Raw genomic sequence first — 22,779 nt, 5'->3', positions numbered from 1 at the left:
CCTTGATATCCTGCTCTGCAACTCAGACTGCAGGGTCACAGCCTGACACCCTGACCAGTGCAGCCTGGGCTCCTCCAGCTCCATCTCCATCACCTCTTCCTGTTCCCTGCCTTGTCCATCGTCATCTTCCTGCTCCTGGACCTGGACCCTACTGCACTGGGCAAAGTAGAAACAACAAAATCCAGCCCACGCTGCAAAGATTGTACAACTCTTGCAAGAAAAAAGCTGGGCTTGCAGGCAAAAATGTCCTAACCTGAGATCTCTTAGGCTTTGTCCTTCCAAATCCAGTGATGAAAGCTCTGCTGCATTTAAATTGGCAAAGTGACAGGAAGTAAGTAGTCAAAAATAATCCCTAGCTGGATTAGGTTTTTCCTTGAAGGAAGAGAGGCTGATACAAGGCGAGTTTGGGTCATTAGCGATGCAGGGAGACGCTCCAGCCCTACCTAGTCTTCACTTCATTTTCCTGCTCCTGTGGGCTGCAAGGGGATAAGGACTCCAGAGCCTTTGGCACATGTGTTCATCCTTCCCCACTCCTACGAGGGAATTATTTATATCTGCACACACTTTGGAAGTGCTGGCTGCAATCCACTGGCTCCAGCAGGACTCCAGTGGTGAGGCTGGTGTGTCCCTGTGTGATGTGCTGCCAGGGGGTGAAAGTGATGCCATGCGTGCCACCAGCCGCAGTGCCCATGGCACGAGCTGGCTGTCTTGGTGCAAGCTGGTGCAATTCCCTACCAGCTCTGCTCTCCCTGCTGGATTTCCGACAGTTGAGTAGCAATAAAAATAGCAGGGGAGGAACAGAAATCCATTCTGATTAAGCCTCCTTATTCTGAGAGATGCCTAGGGAGCAGAGGTGGCCGTGTGTGGGCCAGCACCACGTAGCTTCCGGGGCCCAGGCGACCACTCTCACAGCAGCTGCGTGCCCAGATCCGGGTTATTTTGCCCACACTCATGATGTTCCTCCAGCGTTTTTTCCCCTCTGTACTGACACTTTCTCTCTGACTCCCTGGCAGGATGGTGCAGCCAGGTGGGGGTCTCAGTCTCTTCTCACAGGGAACAAGGGACAGGACAAGGGGAAACAGCCTTGGTGTGCACCAGCCAGGGGAGGTTTAAATTGGGTATTAGGGAAAATTTCTTCACTGAAAGGGTTGTCAAGTGGTAGAGTCCCCACCCCTGGAAGGATTTAAAAGCCATGTAGATGTGGCACGTAGGGACATGGGTTAGTGGTAGCCTTGGCAGTGCTGGAGGAACAGGATGGTCTTAGAAAGCTTTTCCAACCTGAATGTTTCCTGATTCTTTGATTCCCTGGGCAGACAAAATGAGTGGAGGAGATGGAAAGGGATGGCACAGGACAGCAAGCATTATGGCAGTGCCCCAGGGCTCCCACAGCTGTTCCATGGTCAGCAGCTCCCCACCTTCCCGATCCTGGGCTGCGTGAGGGAAGCCAAGAGAATCCCTTCCCCAAGGTCATACAAAGACCAGCCCGTACATGGAGAATGTCTGCATGGGATGGGTGGGAAGGATGGACGATTAACAAAGGGATCTGCGGGCAGTGGTAGCCCAGAAGCAATAAAAGAACAAATAGCAGAAGATTAAACCCATTCTGTAGTCAGGTCCAGCCGGACCACGCTGAGCCACAAGGAAAGGTTCACTGCTGCTCCAGCCTGCCACAATTTAATTGATTTGATTTAAATCCTTTGAAGAAGAAGTGGATAAGGAATAATGAGGCAAACAGGATTGTAATGCAAATGAAAGAGATGAAAGATGGCTTCAGGGAAATGCTCTTGAAGGTCAGCGCCCAATGCAGAGCTGCTCCTGGTCACTCACTCCAACATTAATGAGGCTGTGTTCCCCTGGATGCTTTGATGGATGGAGGGATGGATCAGGAGGTAAGCACTGGGATGTCTGGCCTTTAATCCCCTCGCTCCGGGCAGATCATCCTTCACAGAGGAGGGGAGGGTTTTACCTGGCTGTCACAGGGACTCGGGTTCCTGCTGCCCGTGTCACGCTGGGTAAGCAGACTTCCTAATCGGGTTTTTCAAGATACTCCAATGCAGGCTCTAACTTCAGAATTAATTAACTTCACTATCAAAAGCTGAGTCATTTGTCACAATGGTTTTGTCATTAGCTCCCATAATTAAGGAAAGTGTCACAAAACCAAATGTTTCACTTACACAAGCCAGGAGAGGAGAAGCTCAGGAGTGTTTCCGACATGCTGGGAATGGGCACATCAGTGAATCTGGGGAGGGGCTCAACCAGGCACCCCAAAACCCTGTCCTGGGCTGGGGGGATCTTCCTGGCATGGCTGGGGGCTGAGGGAAGCAGCAGAGGCTGGGGCTCAGGGAGTGGGGGCACCCCCCAGGGCTGCCCAGCCTGGAGAAGATGCCGGGGTGTGCCAGCAGTGCTGGGGCTGGTGGAGCCAGGCAGTTTTCCAATCCCCAGGCGAATTGAGGTGTTCCTGGTGACCATCAGCCATACTGGGTGGGAGAGATGAGGACATTTTGCTGAAAGCTTAGCTAACATCCCCAAAGACAGGAGGAGAAGCCCTTCCCAACACACTCACCCGGTTTCACAGGGGCACTTCCTAAAAAAGCAGAGTTCCTCGACAGAGAAAGGCAGAGACGTGCCTGCGATGTGCTCAGTCTCCTGAGACTGAGCAGAGACTGATGGTGCCCTCGGCCAGGAAACCCCCACAGCCCCTGGAACCCCTGCAGGCGTGGGGGGATCCCAGAGGGTCCCGACCCCCTGCCTGCTGCCCCTGCCCTCGCTGCCGGGCACTCACAGTCAGCCTGTGCCCACAGCCCTGCACTAGTTCTGGAGACTGGAGCCAGTGCTCATGTGGTGGCGGGAGAGCCCCTGCAGCAGCTTTGAGTAACCCATTACTGAGCAGTTAACTGAGGACACAAAGAACGTGCACCCTCCCTCCCCTCCCCACCGTCCGTGTGTACCTTCCACTGCAGCTGCAGTCTCCTCTCTGGGACCTGCCTTTGAGCAGCTCCATTCACTCACAATCTCCAGCTGCACAGTTATGCAGCTTTCCGACCAAAATCCTGAAACTTCCCAGCATTTCCTGCTGTGCCAGGGCTCGGCGAGGCCCCTCCAGGTGACCCCGGCCAGCCCCCAGCTCGTCCCTGGAGTCTTGTGGGCAAAGGAAGCCAAGCTCTCAGGGTTTCTTTAAAATTAAATATTTTATTTTTTCATACATGCAGCAAATTGAATCAAGAGTATACGCCCATCTAAAAGGAGGTCTTCAGGAGAACCGTTTGACAACACACAGCAGGTAGTCTAGGATGTAGAAAAGTCATCAAATACTTGCAGGTGAAATCAAATTCACAAACACAAACTGTTCAACAATAAACATTTTCTTTTTTTTTTTTTCTTTTTTTTTTACTTTTTTTTCCCTCCTTGTTTTAATTGCCACTTTGAATGTGATCAGAAATAAACAGCTCAGGTGACACTTCCATGCATGGAGCCAGAGGCATGTGGTCACACAGCCTCACCTGCTCCTGCCACAGCAGAGAAGCCACAGCACTTGGCAGTGTGAGCAGGCTGCACCCTCCAGGTGCAATCCCAGCCTTTGGGATCAGCGGGATCCTTGTGTCCTGTGCTAGAATCCCCTTGGTTCCTCCCTGGGGTTAGAGATCTGGGATTCACAGCCATCAGAGCACATCAAGTGCCCTGTGCTCACTCATCTTCCATCTGTCTACATGGGTTGGCCACTGCACAAACTCACATTTGTTTATTAAATGGATTAAATCGATCGATAGCTCCTTTGGTGATGGGTCTCATCACGAGAAGGCTGCTCAGAGCCCCAGCCAGGGGACACAGGCACAGCAGCAGCAGCAGGTCCCAGCCATGGAGTCGCACTGGGAGCAGGGCAGGTTCTGGAGCTGCCACAGACCAGCAGCCAAGGGGGTCAACACAGCCCCAGGGGGAACTGTCTGATCCATCCCCTCCCAGAGGAAACCAGCTGAGAGCCTGAACCCACTTACCTGTAGCACTGGGATGTAATCCAGCCTGGGACAAAGTCAGGACATGCCATCCTGTGTGGTGGGTGCCATCCTGTGCATGTCCTGCCCCCTCAGCCCCTCCTCTGCACTCCCCCGGGGCAGCCCAGGGCTCTGGGTCCTCCTCTGCCACAGGGTACCCTGCTGCCAGTCCCAGTGAGTCCAGGTGGGACACCAGACCTGAACCCCTCCTCCTCCCCCTTCCATCCCCAGCGGCTCCAGGCAAGCTCCAGTTATGGATCTCCTGGGCTTTCTCCACACATCTGTGGAGCACCTGGGGACCAGGGCTCTCCTGAGACTCTCAGCTCTGAGCATCCTCCCAAAGCTCTGCTTTCCTCATCCAACAGTGAAGATTGAATCATCAAATGACCGTAAACAGTGACTCAACCCCTGTCACTCTGCCCTTCCTTGGAGGAGTCCACACAGACCTGAGCATCTGTGCAGGGCCAGGCACATCCCATTGTACATTCCTCCACAAAAAAAAGAGGTCATCTGGAAATAAGCCTTAGAATAAGAGTTTGGCAAGCAGCAGAATGGACAATGTCAGGAATACTCAAGGTATGAGTGCTGAGAATAGGACCCAGCGTTTGCCAAGCTTGCCCTGGAGCGTGGATCTCAATCCAAAAGCTGCTTCCAAAGCTGCCTGGTGCCACATCCCAGCTTCCCTGCAGGTCCCCTCCAAGGCCTCATGGTTTGCTCAGCGTCCAGCAGCGCCTGCTCCATGCACAAGTGTCACCCCAACACACACAGAAGTCCCAAACAGAAAAGGTGTGACTCCCCCCATAGCAGCTCCTGCATTGTGCCCACGGCCCCGGGGTGCCCCTCAGCCCCGGAGACCTTCCAGCAGCATCCTGGACAGACCTGGGAGCGCCTTCAGAGCCAAAGATACAGAAATTAAAAACATTCACCACTGAAGTAATACTAATTCTGCAGCAACAGGTTTGAAGGTCACAGTAACGCACATGCTCTGACATCAGCTGTGGTCTGCAGAGGATGGTGCGATGTCTTCGGGATGTGCCGGGCTCAGGGGAGCCCTCACCAGCCACCAGCCCCCCGACCTCTGGGCCTCGCCTGGTGCAGAGCCCCTTGTAAACCTCCTGCTTGATCTGGCACAATTTGCAGTTTTTCTGGGTTTGGTTTGGGTTCCTCCAGCCCAGGGCAGGACCCAAGGCCATGGGCTCAGCTCTCACCCCTGGCAGGCACAGGACAGTGCCCGTGGCTGGGTGACAGGGAGGGGACACTCGTCTGGCCCCCAGCACCGGGACAGCACCTTAGCTGTTGGCAGCCTTTAGTTCTCAAGGAATCGTTAAAAGAAGAAAATAATTTCCAAGGGTAGAGCTTCATGTTTATAAAAGATCTACAAACCAGAATTTCCTCTGTAGAACTCCTCATGATTGATAAAATCCCACCCATTTCCCTGGGGCCTGGAGGAATGGCTGCATCCAGCAGAACCAGTGCTGGTTCAGAAAACACACCCGGGGGTTCTGCAAACCAGCCAGACTGAGCTGTGACGGGAGTGGGGTGACAGGGACTGGGGGGATGCTCACCTGGGGTTCAGCCTCTGTGAACCCAACAGTCAGCCAGGGTCACCAGCTGGCCACTGACGGACAGTGCCTGCCTGCTCCTGCCTTCCTCTGCCTGCTCCTGCCTTCGTCTGCCTGCTCCTGCCTTCCTCTGCCTGCTCCTGCCCATCCCTGCCTGCTCCTGCCCATCCCTGCCTGCTCCTGCCTTCCTCTGTCTGCTCCTGCCCATCCCTGCCTGCTCCTGCCCATCCCTGCCTGCTCCTGCCTTCCTCTGCCTGCTCCTGCCCATCCCTGCCTGCTCCTGCCTTCCTCTGCCTGCTCCTGCCCATCCCTGCCTGCTCCTGCCCATCCCTGCCTGCTCCTGCCTTCCTCTGCCTGCTCCTGCCCATCCCTGCCTGCTCCTGCCCATCCCTGCCTGCTCCTGCCCATCCCTGCCTGCTCCTGCCTTCCTCTGCCTGCTCCTGCCCATCCCTGCCTGCTCCTGCCCATCCCTGCCTGCTCCTGCCTTCCTCTGCCTGCTCCTGCCCATCCCTGCCTGCTCCTGCCCATCCCTGCCTGCTCCTGCCCATCCCTGCCTGCTCCTGCCTTCCTCTGCCTGCTCCTGCCCATCCCTGCCTGCTCCTGCCTTCCTCTGCCTGCTCCTGCCCATCCCTGCCTGCTCCTGCCTTCCTCTGCCTGCTCCTGCCCTCACCCCCCTGGCCCTGCCCATCCCTGCCTGCTCTTGTCCACACCTCCTCCTGCCTGTCTGCTCCTGTCCTCCTCTGCCTGCTCCTGCCTTCCTCTGCCTGTTATCCTCTCCTGCCTGCTCCTGCTCTCACCTGTCCACCCATCTTCCCCTTCCTGTCCTTGTTCCCTTCTTCCTGCTCCTGCCTGTTCCTGCCTGCCCCTGCCCATCCCTGCCCCTGCCCATCCCTGCCCTCCCGCACGCCACTCTTTGAGGCTCTGGCTCATAAACAGCTGCTGGAATTGTCTCTTCTCATTCAGATTTTTTTTTTTTTTTTAATGATGCAGAAGGTCTTGGATTACTGACCAAAACCCCCAGGAATCTGGTGGAAATCAGGGAAATCAAGATGCCTGTGAAATCCATGGGTTTGGAGCCTGGAAGAGAATAGCAGAGGGTGGAAAGTAGAAAAGTTTCCATTATAAATAGCCCTCAGTGCAGCCCTTTGGTCTTGGGCGTGTTTTCAGTCGGTAAATTGTAAACCAAGAATATAAATGTGTTTTGTTTTGGTAGAATATTAATACTCCTTACAGAGCTGTTACATCTCAACAGTGTCTGTGAAAGATTTATGCGAGTGCTGACAGAGCGTATCAAAACTGCAAACTGTTCCAGATGTTACAAAACCCCCCCACCTTTCACTTACAAAAAGGTTTGCTCTGATTTACAACAACTGGCATGGGAGTGGTTTGGAGTCGCAATGCCCGAGCATGGGGAAGGCGGATGGTGGGGGATGCTCCGGAGAGCTGGGCTGACCCTATGGACAATGCATTGGAAAATACAGGTCTATAAGCAGATTTTTCCACACTGATCAAATATATCCATGTCTTGAACAAAAGGCTCCTCTAAGACAAGCTCACACTCATCGAAAGCTTCAGCACAACGCTTTAAGCGATCAACCATGCTTAGCATTCCACAGCAACGCTTTGGGAGTAGCTGGGTCACTGGGATCTCAGCATCCCACTGCAAAAATTACAGAGACTGTAGCAATTTGGTATATTTCTGTTTAAAAACTCTATTAGTCACCACCAACTATAGTTCCTAGAAGTATCACTGACCGGTAACTGGCACCCCGGACACCTCCGGCTAGGGAAACCAAGCTAGCGAGTGGCACGGACATGGAGAGGCTCCGAGGAGAAGCGGTCGGCGTGTTTGGCGGGAGGGGATGTGTGTCTGCACTGCTAATCCCGGAAGACTAGTGTCGTATGTACAGGGCGACCTGGCGTGGGACAGCGAGGACAGGGCTGCGCCGCGACTACACGTTAATGACAAACTCGGGGTTAGTGTAGGAGAATCCAGCAAACTCGTTCTGGTCCAAGTTCATGATGAAGAGTTTGTCCGTGGGCGTGAGCTCCACCGGCTGCCGGGTGAACTCTTTGTCGAAGTTGGAAGTGTCGCGTTTGTCTTTCTGTTAAACGGAAAGCACAGAGTTAAAGTGGGAAAGGAGCGAGGCAGCGAGAGGTGACAGCACCCGGGGCGCAGGCAGCACCGCTGGCAGCCGGGGGAGCCGTGCTGTCCCTGGGAGAGCCGTGCTGCTTTCTCGAGCTGCCACCGAGGAGGAACTCACAGCCCTGTACAAGAGAAGCAACCCCGCTCCACCAACAAGAGGAGGAGAACAGCAGTTGAACACGCCTGAAACACACAATCAGGACATAGAGGGACAGGTGAGAGCCGGGAGTGTTGGGAAGGCAGCATCCTTCCTCTCCTATTCGCTGCGGGAGAGAGCACGGGGCAGTTCTCAGCATGCAGAACCCACACTGCAACCAGAGCTCGGCACTGCACAGGAGGAAGGAGCCTGGAGGAAGCAACACCTCTTGAAACGGCAGCAGTGGTCACTACCATGTGAAAATTTGCACAAAATAATTAGCTGTAAGACCTCCTTCTGCTTTAAGCTTGATTTCTGAATGATGCCGTGATATGGTGTTAACCAACACTGGTTTGTTGATGGAGGATGTGATTTGCTCCAGGGTTGTACAGAGAAAACACACAGCACTTCAAAACCTCTGAGAAGGAAAATTCCACATATGCAACATTTTCTCCTTGCAATTTCTTAAGAAGAACAACTTTGCAGCTACACCCAAGCCAAAAGAGGGGAAAAAAAGGACGTTAGTGTCAGGATTAGCGCTGGGAACCTGCTATCAGCACTGCGGAGCCAGCGCTGGGAACGCGTGGGCTGCTCTTCTAAACCGTGCAGATCAGAGAGTGCCTGGCTCAGGGCTGTCCTGCCGTGGGAGGTGACAGAGCCATGGCAGGAGCGGTGACTGAGCACTGAAAGTACAGCACAAGCACCCCAGGTCCTTCATCCACAACGACTGGCAGTGCAGGGACATTGGCAGCCAGGAACTGGCTCTGCTCTGCCTCATTACTAAAGCCAACATGGACCAAAGACCTTCTGCACCCCTTCTTCCATGTCCCTATATAGGAGACACCCCAGCTCCCTGCTGGAGGTGACTTTCCCCTGCCATGACACAGGCAGGACCCTGTGACAAATTTAGTGCCTTGCAGAAACCTGTATTTGTTTTTAATTTTTCCGAGACTTTGCCATTGAAGTGTGGCCCCATCACGCCGGGGCCTCACTCTGGTCTGCTGCACCAGGATCTCCAACCCTGGATTAATCTGCCAGCTCGAACTGAGGAAGGTAACTGTGGAGGTCCTGCAGGTCCTGCATCCCACCCCACCCCCCATGGCTGACCTCCCACTGCTCTGCCCTGGTGAAGGACCTGGCAGGAGAGATGCTGTGTCCTCCCTGCAGCTCTTCTTGGCCCAATGGGACACTGGGGCACCTTCATGCCTCAAGCAGGAGCATGGCCAGGACACAGAGCCTGGACAGGCCAGGACCACCACACCACAGCTGCAGCTGGATTGAGCCTTGGGAGATGAGCCAGCAATGGATCAGGACCTCCAGGGATGCTTGGAGGCTCCACTTGCCACAGGAGACATCCCATCAGGATGGCTTTAGCCTTGGAGACGAAGATCAGAAAAAGCCAAGGATGATGGAGAAGAGATGAGGTGGGAAGGAAAATAGGTCTGGATGGAACTCAAGGAGCTGAGAGAGACAAGGCAGGAGAAGAGCCAGGAGATGGCTGCGCTGTCAGGTCTTGAGCACACGGCGATGCTCTGGAGGGCATCGGTGTCGGCAGCTCCCAGCCTGTCCCTGAGCATCAGAGTCCCTCTGGGGCTCCTCTCTCCAGCACAGAGAAGGAAGAAGATGCGGAGTTGGGGGCACAGAGCAGGAGCAGGGCAGGGCAGACGGGATGAAGGGTCAACTTCAGGTGCAGAGTTCTGCAGGCAAAGGGTGAAGCAGTTGGAACATGAGGACAAGCCCACCTCGATGGCAGCAGGGTCCCCCCAGGGATGAGGGCCGGGTGATCCCTGGCAGAGCAGCCGTGGCTGTGCTCGGGGTCTCTCCGCAAAAAGTGGGCCCATGCTCCTGGAGGGATCTGAGCCGACCACATGGTTCCTGAAGGCCACATCCATCCAAACCACTGTGAGCCAGGACAGCACTGTCCTACCAAGCCAGGAGCTTCTCCTGATGAGGAATGCTGTGGGTGCTGCAAAGGGGAATGACACATCCACATGTGACACTGGTGCAAGTTGCCACCATGGTCCCCAGCCCTTGGGAGCATTCAGTCTGGGGACCCTGGAGTGGGAAAAACCTCCTGCTGCTGCATTTTGGCAGCAGAAGGCTCTGGGAGAGGCTGCGATGTGCCCGGGAGGGGGCTCAGGGCAGCCCACTCCCCTGCACTGCCCTCTCCAGCAGCCCCCCACTATTCCAGTGCCTTGGCTGGAAGCTGAGCATAGCAAAGTGCGGGTTGCTGGTGCCTTACCTTGAATTCTGTCTGAACTGGTGGCAATTTGGCCCCTGTCAAGATGATGAACAATCTGGGAGCAGGCAGGGAACGGCTGTGTGGATCTCATGGAGTCAGGGGAGCGCAGGGGACACTCGGGGCTGAAAGCGCCTCCAGCGATGGGCGAATTGACTCTGGGAGGTGACGAGGAGCACAGCGGGATGGTGTGGCAGTGGCACTGCGTGGCGGTGGCACGGCATGGCAAACAGCTGGGGTCCCACTGCCCGTGGCACTGGGCTCCAGGTATCACGGGCTTAAGGCATCACCCAGAGCAGCATTTCTGCCTGGCCCGCAGGGGTGGGGATCCTCCCTGACCTCTGCCAAGGAGCCCCTTCCCCGTGGCAGAGCTCCAGGGCTGCCTGGGTGGAGGACGCCGGGATCAGCTCCCGCCGATGTTCGGGACCTCTCGGAACAATCTTGCGGCGTCCGGACCCGCAGAACTCGGCAGAAGCGGACTCCCAAAGGCAGGAGGGAGGTTAACGGGAACCTGTAATCCCTCTTTAGCTGAAACTGCCAATCGCCTCTAACAACTGCTCCTGGGAGAGCGGGCAGGGATGAGTCACCGGCGCTCGCTGCCTCGCCGGGCTCTGCAGTCTCCAGGAGTGCGAGGCGATGCCGCAGTCGGCTCTGCTCAAGGCGCTGGAAGAGATCCCCGAGCGGCAGCGCTCTGCCAGCCTCAGCTGTGTCCTCCACCTCGGATCGTCCTTCCTCCCAGGGTCATCCAGACAAACTCCTTCCCTGTCCGTGCTGGAGCGGCCCGAGCGGGCGGGGTGGGCGCTGTGCAGCGTGGGCTGGTGCAGGAGACTGCGGGCAGTCATTCCCTCTTGCATGATGTTTCCAGAACATCCCACCTCGGATTTTTGGGACAAACGCAGAGGAAGAACGGGCCGCGGCTCCACTGCTGCGACTGAGCCAGCATCCCCCAGCAGCCGGGGCAGCTTCCAGCCCCAGCTACGGAAACGAATCACCTTGCTGAACTGCAGAAACTCATTATTGCCAAACACATGCAGGTTTCGGGGACATGTTTTCTCACTTTTTATTTTATAATCAGTATCAGAAAAAAATAAATTGGCACATTACAAGTCAAGCAGATTGATACAGTGAGAGCCCACGAACATCTGCAAGGGTATAAAAGGAAGCAGCATGATTGTTGTCCTTTCAAGAGAAACTCACCCTTCCTGAAACATTTCCTTTGATGCCAGAAACAAAACTCGGGCCATTTAAATATCCAGCGGCAATTTTTAAGGGTAGAAGTATCAGTTGAAACACATTTCTTTACATGCTTCATATCAGAATTCACAATACTGGTCAGAGCTAAATATCTCCCGTTTGGGTTAATACCATTTTTGACACATTTAAAGCACAGGTAACAAACTCCATCAATGGCTTTGGCATTTGAAAAGAAGAAAAAGCTTTGCTACGGAATCAATGTTGGTGGTGTTTACTAGGGTGACCACGGATTCAAAAGCAGCTCTTCCAAATTCCCCATTTACCACTGGATGTTTGCTTTGATTTAAAAAACGCTACTTAGAAACTGCACAATCAGGAGAAATCTTTGCCAACGGCAGCTCTGCCTCCCTGAATACCTTAGCCCGCTGCTGGGGACGCAGCGCCGGGAACAAGCCAGCCCAAAGCATCTGTAGAGGGAAGGGGAGCTGTGGTGAGGCTGGACACACAGCAGGACACAGCCAAAAAAGAAGCCAGAACCAGCATCTTGGCTCTCCAGAGCTTTTGGGAGGAGAGAGACTCCGGGGAATGGTTTCATTAAAAACACTTACTTGCCACTAAGGCTAAGAAGGCTAAATATTAAATTTTCATGATCATATAAAACACTAGAAAAAGGAAAGAGCAGGAATTAAAGCACATGATGACGGGATTTCTCCCGGTTGTCACTGTCTCTCCGTTTTCCCTCTGTCACCCACTGAGCTGTTCCCATTTTCTACAAACAAAGCCCATTTGCAGCATTTCCTGCACATCACTCCCCTCCAGTGACATCCCAAATAACAGGAAGACACTTGAAATATGGTCACTCTAGTAATGAACTAAAGAAAACCCATGGATGCAAGTTTTGCGATGGAATGTGTCACCACAACAGCAGCTGGAACCTGATGACAGACGCAGGGATGAGATCTGCACAGCAACTTAGCTCTTGGCTTGAGGTTTAAAAAACTCAGAGTTAACAAAGGAAAATCCTTCGAATTCTGACTGGTCAATGTTCCCGACGACTTCCTGGTCGGGAGGTGTTAGCACGGGTGGATGGCGAGTGAAAAACCGGTCGAAGTTTTCAGCACTGCGTCCGCACTATGAGAGGGGAGAAAAGAACGATGGTGGGTGGGGCAGGAAGCGTGGGATGAGGCTGCACCACCCCCCCGCCGCGGCACGGCCACGGCAGGACAGGAAAAGGTGCAAAACACACTTTGTTAGTCACAAGGGCACGGCATGGCATGGCATGGCACAGCCAGGGCCAGGCAAACTCCTGGCTGTGCCATGGGAAGCGGCTGCAGCAGGAATGAGATGGGTTGCGATGACTCACGGTCGCTTCTGCCCACACGCACATGGCACCTGCTCCCAGGGCAGTGCCCACCTAGGCATCCCCCCTTCCCCTGGAGCAGGAGCTTTTCATCATGTCTGGACTGCTCAGAGATTTCCTCCTGCTCGAGGAGAGGAGAGGACCCATCCCTGGCAGTGTCCAAGGCCAGGCTGGATGGGGCTTGGAGCAACCTGGGATGGTGGAAGGTGTTCCTGCCCATGGCAGGGGGTGGAACTGAATGGGCTTTAAGGTCCCTTCCCACCCAAACCCCGCTGTGATTCCATGATTCTGATTCCCAGGGCTGTCCCTTCCCAACAGTCCACTTAGACTGTGATGGTCCATGGCCTCATGGTCCCCAGTGGTGCCACACACCTGATTTAATTTTCTTAGCAATCAAAACAAGGGTCCTGTAGCTTCCCAAGCTGCAAGTCTTGATTTAATGGAATAACAACAGCAGTAGCTGGGATCAGGTGGATGCCAGGTCACTGCACAGCTACAGACCAGGCTCCATCCCTGCCTGTCACCCACATGTCACATCCCCACAACCGGCATGGGGGACTCTGCTGCGCGGGCTGGCCACTCTCCCTCCTGTCACACACAGCCAGTGCTCTCTAGGCTCTGTTTCCTCCCAGGAGCTGCTCAGCCAGCACCTCCCAGTCCCTCAGGCCTCCCTCCCACTGCCCCAGGGAGAACACATGCTCTGAGCGCTGCCACAATTTTTCCTGGGCATTTAACTTTCATTTGTTAAGTAAACAGATTTGCATTTTTAATAAACATCAGACTAAATATAATGAAATATTAATGACAAATACATGCAAATGTCAATGTTTCCCAGTTCCTTCCTCTGCTCAGAGGTTTCAGGGAAGACAACATGAATATCCATCAGCCTCCAGTGGCCTGTTCTTTGGCAGCTCTTGTATGTCCTTATAGCACCAAGTGAGAAACTTGCTCTCCTCAAACCCCTAAAACAAAGCTCAATGGGCAATGTTTGAGTCGATTTAACTCCAGCTCCAGCCCCTCCAGCCTGAGCCCATCTGTGGGCACTGTGGTCCCCTCGGGTTGGTAAGGCCACGTCTTTATATCTCTAGTCTGGTTGGTTGAGTTCTACTCCCAAAGGTGTCTCCTGCCCATGCCCTGAGCTCAGCACGGAGCTGAATCCAGCCCTGCTCCCCTGCACCTCTCCTGGGCAGTGCAGCCCCAGCCCCGGGGAGGCTCTGGCCACTGCCAACCCCACAGGAGCCGAGGCTGCTCTCCCTGCAGCGCAGCTGCTGCTCCGGACCATGGGATCAAGTCCAGCCTGAGGACTGAGCAGGAGGATGTTTGAGATATCTGACAAGTCAGCCACAGCCCAACGCCTTCCCCAAGACATCAGATTAACATCAAAACAGCAATTAAATTCTCCAAATGGGAGCTGCCAGTTCCACAGAGCCAAAGGCAGGGCACAAGGAGCCAGGCTGGGCTCGTCAGGGCCACTGGGATGACACAGACTGGGAGCAGGCTCACTGGGAAAGCTGCAGTGCTCCAGCTCATCCAGGCAGTGCCACCCCCCTGGCAGGGCTCACCTGCTGACCCTCCAGCTCCCAATACACACCCAGAGCCTTCCAGGGCCTTCCCATCCTGCTGTCATTCCCTGTTAGCTTCAGGAGACCTCAGTGCAGACATGCAGGGCAGCCCACGTGCAGTGTCTGACAGCACTGCCTGCCTCTTGGCTACAAAGAAATGTGCTGTCTTTCAAAAAAAATCAAAATAAAAAATCAAACCAGCAACCCCCTCAGAAAGATTGAAAAATTAATCCTGATGAGAGCTGCCAGTTGTTGGAATAGGAAGCACAAATATATTTTAATATGCATATTGGCAAGCAAGAATTTCTCACTATAATGCAATGAGGTAAGAATATGTGAATGGAAATTTTGAAAAGTTGCATCTATCCGTGGTATTTCCTGCCCTGCTGTGTGGAATTTATGGACTTTCTGTTTGGATGGAGATAAAATGGATGGGTAAAATCAATACTTTAAAGTTGAAAACTGTCTTTGAGTTTATAGAAGGCACATCCCAGCCCATCCCCGAGGTCTGGAGGAGATGAGGTCCAGGTTTGGCCCACCCCTGTGATGAGGGAGAACAGGGAGGATCCGTGCTGCTCCAGGCAGCAAATGGTCACTGTCTGCACAAGCACCTTCTTTACAGCTTCCCAAATTAAGTTCCTGGTTAAAGGACACAGATGCCACATGAATTTTTACATTTATCTAAAGCCATCTAGTGAAAAATCATCCTCATTTTAGTCTGATATTAATGTACAGACATCACTCCATCCTAACTGGAGAAAGGGGGAGGGTGGGAATTTATCTTACATAAATCCCAGTGTGTCCTGTCTAATATTTATAGCCAGCACAGAATGGCTTTTCTTCCTGAGCTGCAGGAATAAACCTGTCAGCTCCGAAGATGGCCTTGTATTTAATCACTTCCCTGCTTGATTTCAAATAGAGACAAAAGGCACAATAAAATATTTTCCATTGATCCCTGGGATGCAATCAAGGGCCATAAGAAACCAAGGATGCTGCTGCCACCCACCCTTGCTCCCAGTGCCAAGGGGAGGTGTTGGACTGAAGAAACCCTCGATTTCCCAGGGTTTTGTCACAGTCCCACCAGCCTTGCAGGCATCTCCCGGGTGAGTGTGACCTTCCTGGTGCTGCTCTGGGCCAGGAAATTGGCTCCTTGCACCCTGGGGAGGACCAGAGCTCTTCTGGCAATCGTGTTCAGGGGAATTTGGGTCACAGCAAGAACTTGGGGCCATGCTGAGGGTCCCTGTGCTGGTCAGGGGGGGACAATGGTGCTTTTCACTTGTGGCTGGCTGATGACCTCACCCTGCAGTTTGGGATGCTCCAGCACATCCCTTCAATCCTGCTGCTGTCAAAGGGAGCATCCACTGCAAGGGTTCCTGGTGTAGGACCCTGCCATTCATCCTTCTAGGGAAAAAGCCAAGTTTCTGCCTAATACACTGAAAACAGAGGCTGAGTACTCTGGGAAGTCTCACGGAAAGTCTTTACAGGGCTCTGGGTCGCTCAGAGCAAATCCTGACTGGATTACCAGAGATGTTTAACTTCAGCACATCCACCTGCCCAATGTCAGCCCCCTCAATCCTTAAATCCCATCTAATAAGGAAATTACTTATGCAAACATCAGGACTCACCTTGTAAAGGCTGAACTAAGGCTACAAAACCCCCTATGCAGGCAACTGGTGTTTTTATACATCCAGGTCTGTAAGTGGCATTTCAATATTAATTAACTACGAGAAGTTAGGGTGAAATTAATTTATGCAATTAAAAATTATTAGATTAAAAGCCATTTTTTTTAACCCCCCATGCCGTTGTGAATAATCCTGGGCTCTGGCATGTGATTTCAGTGCTTTCAAAATGAGACTTTTCAAATCACTAGGCTTTATGTAAAGTTAAGGGGTAATTAGATACCAAAAACAATAATTATCTCAACGAGAGACAGGGAGAGCAGGGAAGTGTAAATACACTCCCAGAGTAACTGCAGACCCAGGAAAGGAATTGCTATGCACCAGCCAGAGCAGGGAGCAGCCAAGCAGAGCCCCATGTCAGAACCACCAAAGACAACCCAGCCCCTGATCTGTCTTGTTCCTGACTCTGTGATAAAGGTTAATCAAGCACAAAGTAACACTGGAGCTCCTGGGAATTCACTCTCAGCTCTGGGCACGGAACAGCCCAGCCAGGCAGAGGCTGAAGCCTCCATTCACTATTGGTGGGAAATGATGGAGGTTTTGGGAGGGATGTGATTCCCTCCCCACCAGAAGCACTAGGCAGGCACTGGGAGCCCTCCCTAGCACCCCCAGCACCCTCCCTGTGCCCCCACTCCAAACTGCAGAGCTGCTACAAAACCAGGGAAATGCGGCCAAAAGATCTGTGGGTGCTACAGCGGAGACACGGAGAGAAGGTGCCTCTGTGGAGACGGGGAGGGGATGAGGAGCTGAGCCACGAGCTCAAGTCAAACGTGAACAAATGATGCTTCTGATAAGCAAAATGATGCTGAAGACAGTTTGGATGGGGCTCTGCTCCCCTTTGTTGATGTTCCCAGGGCTAAGCATGGACTGGAGAAGGGGAAGGCCGGGGGCAGGTGGGGGCTGACACCCAGCCCTCATTTGCATGTTATTCCTTATTTTGAAGCTCTGGATTTAGACAATTCCTGCAGCTTGACCTTTATAAATACTATTAAAAAAAAAAAAAAAAAAAGCAAAAGAAAATAGACTTAAGCCAAGGTGAAGAGGCAGGCCAGCACCAGCCCCCTGTGCAGCAGCACTAGGTCCTGGTGTGGCCACCTGAAGGTCACAAACACTTGTCCAGATCTCCCCTCATCACCCCCCAAACACTTCATGCAGTGTCCAAGCCCCATTCCCATCCCTGCTGCTCCACCCCGTGCTCACGGCTGGCACCGAAGAAACAGCTTTTTCCAGCACAGAGGCACTGCTGGAGAAATATCAGCTATCAGCAGGTATCCAAGTTGTGTTAATCCTCCCTAAATCCCAAATCAGCTGCTCTTAATCTCCCTGTCCTATCAAACAGGGAATTTTCCCGGCACCAGCCACTGGGTGAAGCGACAGCCAGCAGCTTACAGTCCCCCTCCCCAGGCCCGGTGTCAGAGGGATTTTTAAAGAAAGAAGACATTTAAAGCAGGACAAAATTTGCACATTTTAAAGCAGCAGAGCAGTAAGAAAGTGCTTTTGATGGAATTCAGTTGTTTTTCACTGTAAAGCACCAAACATCAATGCTCTGCCCTGGCCCAGGGCAGGCAGTGACACTGGGGACCTGCTCAGGAAAAAAGAGATGTGTGGAGGGGAGACAGCAGCAGCAGCTTCATTGGAAAATGGACACACAGGTGGGAGACGGCAGAAGCTATGGATTCAGGAGACAGGGACTTCTGCAGAATAACCCCATGAAGCCCTGGTGCCCCTTCAGTGAATCTGGGTATGGACCAGGATCCCTCCACAGCTGGAGCTCATGGATTCCACCACCTTGTGCCTCAGCAGCCCTGGCACAAAGGTTGGATCCCACCCCCAGACAAGAAATCACAGGGTGCACAAACAGCCCCACACCCCTTCACACCGTTGTACTTGGATATCAAAGTTACAGCTTTCCCAGTAATGCCGTTCCTACATGGTCCAATGCTTTGAAGATTCCCTTCCCTCCCAGGGAAAGGCAAGCAGGCAGCAATCCAGACTCCTGTGCTGACCATCCCAGCACTTGTGTCTCCCCATTCCCCAGGCAGGAGGGAGAGCAGTACATTGCCCCTCTGTGGCTGTGCACACAGCCTGGACTGTGCGGTGCAGGGCAGCTCTCGGCCGCGAGCAGCTCCCTGCAAAGGCACCTCTGCCAGCAGTGAACTTGGCAAAAAGCATCTGCCTGAAATTCAAACAAGCAGCCCCAAACACAGGCAGGGCAGGGCCAGCAGCCCTGGGGTGAGGGACAGCTCTCCAGGCCAGCATCCCTCCCACCCGAGCCGGAGGAGACGAGGCTGTGGAGGTTCCTGCCCAGCCACCACAGGATTCCCGTTTCATCATTCCCATTTCATTCCCATTTGATCACCCAGGAAAGGAGCTGTAGGAAGGAAAAACCTGCTGGAGCAGAGAGGCACTAAGAGAGAGCAGACCTAAAGGCACCGAGCACCCTCCACCGAAGGGCTCCCACTCCAGGTTTTCCCTGAAAGCAGAGTTTTTCCAAGCACCAAAGGGGGCCCTTCAAACGAACAGCATAACTGTAAAGCAGAGGAAAAGCAGATGTACAGAAGGTTGTTATGGGCAGTGGGACGGGGAGGCTGCAGGTAAATACATGGAGCATTCCTGGACTCTGAGCCATGATCCAGGAGGATGGATTAAGGAATGTCCCCACCCTGATCACAAATATCAGCCATGAGATCAGATTAAGTGTGGCTTCAGTTCTCTGTGAAACACCAGTGCCCAACTAGGGCACTGTAGCCAGCAAGTACCTGGTGGGGGGGGGGGTGAAGCATGTGAACAATCCCAAGCCTTAAGGACTTGGAGCACCACAGAGAGACTCGGACATGGCTGTGACCCTGCCAGTCCCACCAGTGACAAAGAGAAATAGAGAAATCCAGGGAGAAATATTCCTGTTCCCAAGTCTGCATAAGGGCAGGGAGAGCACAGGGCCAGAGGTGGTCATGCAGAGTTTGTGGCACAGAGCAGCCCCAGCACCATGGGCAGGGAGACCCACGTTGGGGTTCAGGCTGCACCCCTGCACTGGTGTCACCCCTGCACTGGTGTCACAGGGAGAGATGCCACTGCAAATACAGCTGGACAAGGAGCATTCAAGCACTCCTGTCTTTTTTGACAAACAGCTTCCAACTGCTCCTGCCCCCACCTCGGTTTGCTCATTCCCCCCAGGCTGCACTCCCAGCACCTCTCTCCAGCAGAGCCAGGCAAGGCTGAGGAGGAGCAGCCAGGATCCCCTCACTGCAGAGCCAGGCTCCAGCTTCCTTCCACCCTGGAGAGAAACTGTGGAGACATCCAGCTCTACTGCCCACTCAGGCAGACTGGGCTGAGCTGGGTGTTGAAATAAAGTTGAGATTAAAAAAAAGAGAGACCTGGTCAACTTGAGAAGAAGGGAGGAAAAACCCAACAGACCGACTGACCCAGGATGACAAGACAGACACGCTGCAACACAAAGGGGTCCAGGAGCTGAACGTGTGGAGCTTCCAACCCTGCAAGCCAGAGCTGGGACCAGGCAGTATGGACCTCTCCTGCCCCAGCAGAGCTCTGGCACGTGCCACATCCCAGGGAACACGATCTACCAAGGAGACAGAGAAGCTGCACCTCCAGGACGAGCAGCACCCGCCTGTGCCCTGTGCCCGAGGGTGGGAGAGGCCCCGGAGGTTCCCTGGCAGTGGGACAGTGAGGGGGAGCCGGCACACTTACAGCCTTTGGCTTGAACGGGGGCTGGATCTCCTTGCGCTCCAGCTTGTCCCAGTCGATGTAGCGGAAGAACGCGTGCTCCTTGATGTCCCGCTCCCCCTCCGGGCCGCAGCCCAGGCGCTTGGCGGGGTGCTTGGTCATCAGCTGGGGACAGGAGAGAGAAAACAGTCACAGGGTGTCCAACTGCTCCCCAAAATGTCCCCTTTGAGAAGTCCCCAGGGACCTGTGTTTCCCAGCTGGATATCCCAGGATGTCTCACATCAGGGTCCCATCTCCTCCAGATGCCTTTGGGGCTCCAAGGAGAGGACGCTGAGGAAGAAGCTGGAGTGACTCCAGGGACAGGGAAGGTTGACAATGGCTTATGAGAGCAGACTGTGTAGATGGCAGGTACATGAGCACTGGCGGGATGGGCACATCCGCTTTCCCTCTGGGAATGGAGCTGGTTTGCCAAGGCACAACCTCGGGGTGCTGGCAGAGCTCCCTCAGCACCTGGCTGCAGCAGGGGAGCTGCCCAGCAGTCCCTTTGCTTGGCACAAACATCTCAGCATCTGCAGAGTTAACTCTAAAACGCACTGCCCGTTTAAGATGAACAGTCTGCCCTCCAAAACTTTCATCAGCCCTGGAAGCAGAACCCCCTCTCCCCTGGAGCTCTGGAAGCACAGACACGAGGTGGATTTCTAATGAGAGAGTCAATTTGGAGAAAAAATAGAACAAACAGCCCATTAATGTTGTTTATCATCTAAACTTCTCCTCTTCACTGGCTCAATAAGGGAAAGGGGCCCCAGGAATTATGGGCAGCTGTACAACATTAATATCCTGGGGCAGGGTTTGAGCTGTGTTCAGAGATCAGATGGAGATTCCAGAGATTCACAAGACGTTGATAAGGATGGAGAATATGAGCTTTTTATGTGCAACAAAAGCACTGCTTTATTAAAAGGAGGGCAATTCACCCTGATCAAGGATTCAAGGCTGACTGCGTGTCCCAGGGCTGGGGGTCTGTAAGACCCATGGGAGGGACAGGAGGTGCCAATGCTCTGGCTGGGGAGCTGAGACACCTCCCACCCACCACAGGTCAGCCCTGCCACCCCTGACAGCACAAAACAAACCTGCTCAGGAAAGCTGATGTTTAACAGCTGCAATAGGGCACTGAAAGCAAGGAAAACCCTGGGGAAAAAAAACCCCAAACCTAAAACCCTAAAAAGACAAAAAAACTCCAACAAATACAAGGTGAGAGCAGAGCCACCAACTGCTCTGTGAGCAAACAGCTCTACATCCCTGGCCTCCAGCTGTGATGGCATCTGCAGCTGGAAGAGTGATGGAGAGCAGCTTCTGTGAGGCAGCACCCTCCTGGAAAGCCCATCCACAAACAGCGAGGGCCTGTCAGGCTCTGCAGGCTGGGCCAGGGATTTTCCAGCCTCTGCTCAGGGTGAGGATGTGACTGGCATCAGCATCAGCCTTGCAGAGCCCATCCTCAAGCAGGGAGCCAAGCTGGAGGGCCAGGGAGGGAGAGGCCAGGGGCCAGCAAAAACAACAGCAAGAATATTTTTCCAATTTGCTTTTGGTTAATAGTTGAGTTTCCCTTGGCATTGCAGCACAGAACCCTTTATAAAATAAAAACCCAACAACAAATCCCAGAATCCTGGGAAGATGGCAGAGGTGACATGTCTTGGCCTCTCGAACATGAGTGGCAGCAGCACGGACAGCAGCTCTGATGGGCTTTCCTCAGGCAGCAGCACCAGGGGAAATGCCACCCAAAAGCCCTGTAAATATTCCCAAAATACCAAGGAAAACACACCATTTCATGCCTTTGCTCTCAGGCAGAGATTAACGAGGGAGCTGATGGCCACAGACAATCTGTTCCCCTGGAAAGGGCTGCTTTGCTCAGGCATCACCAAACCCCTCCATGTGGGCTGTGAAAGGCCGGGACAGGAGCCCAGTCCCGGCTCCTGGTAACCACCCTGGGGCTCAGGAGAGCCACCCTGCACTACCTGCACAGGGACACAGCAGCCCTGAGATCAGCCTGCAGAAACAAATCCAAGCTGACAGCAGAGCAGGGGAATGCTCCTTTTGATCCGTTAATTGCCGCTCACTGGCGAGTCCCGGAGCCCAGGGAATGCTCCAGGTTGCTTCCCAGCCAAGGATCCCTGATTAACACCTGTCTCTGGGCTCTGCTCAGACCCAGGTTTCAGGAGCAAACACATTCCATCTCCCAGCAGTGCTGCAGGAAGGGGTGACTGGCACCAGCACCTTGGAGTGAAACTGTGGGGGAACAACAAAATGGGTTTGGAGAACGTGGTGGTGAAATCCCAAACCCCTCACAGGTAAGGGCAGAGGTTTCTCCAGTTCCCTGGACTGCTACAACGCTGGGTTTGTGCCCTGCTGGCAGCCCTGCCACACCCCAACACAAACAGCTCGGTGCAGCTCATCAAGACACGTTTCACTGTATTCCAGTGGAAAATGTGAACACTTAGTTCCCAGCTTACTAAAAAGTTCTTAAATCCCACAGAGGGTTTTAATTAAACTTTCTGGTGTAGCAGTTCGGTGGTGGCAAAAAATGTCATGAGGTTTTGAAACAACAGTAACACAGAGGGAACCACCACCTTGCTACAAAAAGCCACAGAAATTTATGGAGAACCAACCCTCGGTGCACGGCCAAATATCCTCCTATGCAGCCTCCCATCTCCAGAGTGAGAAAAGGCATGGCAGCTACACCCAGCAGACGATGCAGCCGCAGTCCCTGCTCGTTGATTTACAGCACCCACATTGTGCCTGATGCAGCAGCAAACAAAGCCAACACTGAGCCTGGGCCCTGCTCCAGCCTCTGCTGCCCTGGGACCGGGGGATGCTCAGCAGCCCTGAGTGTCCCCCATCCCCCTGCCTGACCAGGAACACACTGGATTTTCCCTTTACATCCAAAACAACACCAGCAAGAGGATGGGAGATGGTGACAGCCTCTGTGGGAATCCCCCTCAAACCACCCGTGTAGTTTCTGAATTAAGGACTTGGTTTTCCTGCATTTTGTTGACTGTAGCAGGGTAGCACCCTCTCCCTGTGCCCCATTCCAGGTGGGAGCACCTGCAGCAGCTTTTCCCCATGGGACAAGTGAATATTCCTCTTTAACACCAGCTCAGAATCCTGGCAACGCCGGGAAGAGGCTCTGAAATGCCGCAGTGGGAGCGTTAAGCGCAGGATGTGTCATTTGTAGATAGA

The 22,779-nt window shown here is 53.6% G+C and overlaps 1 protein-coding gene across 1 annotated transcript in view; it reads right to left on the bottom strand.

The window, feature by feature from the left end:
* Positions 1–12,238: 12,238 nt before the first annotated feature.
* PRKCB (protein kinase C beta) overlaps positions 12,239–22,779 on the bottom strand; it is a gene marked incomplete at both ends in the record, with an annotated part of 89,547 nt that continues 79,006 nt past the window's right edge. The window contains 2 exons of the mRNA XM_082291855.1: positions 12,239–12,397; positions 19,573–19,713. Coding sequence (XP_082147981.1) covers positions 12,239–12,397; positions 19,573–19,713 — 300 coding nt within the window. The remainder of the gene's footprint in view (positions 12,398–19,572; positions 19,714–22,779) is intronic.

Source organism: Coloeus monedula (genome assembly GCF_965178545.1).
Source record: "Coloeus monedula genome assembly, chromosome: 16".
In the NCBI taxonomy this organism is placed as follows: Eukaryota; Metazoa; Chordata; class Aves; order Passeriformes; family Corvidae; genus Coloeus; species Coloeus monedula.
The sequence above is the reverse complement of the archived record's forward strand: the minus strand, read 5'-3'. Positions and strand labels throughout refer to the sequence as shown.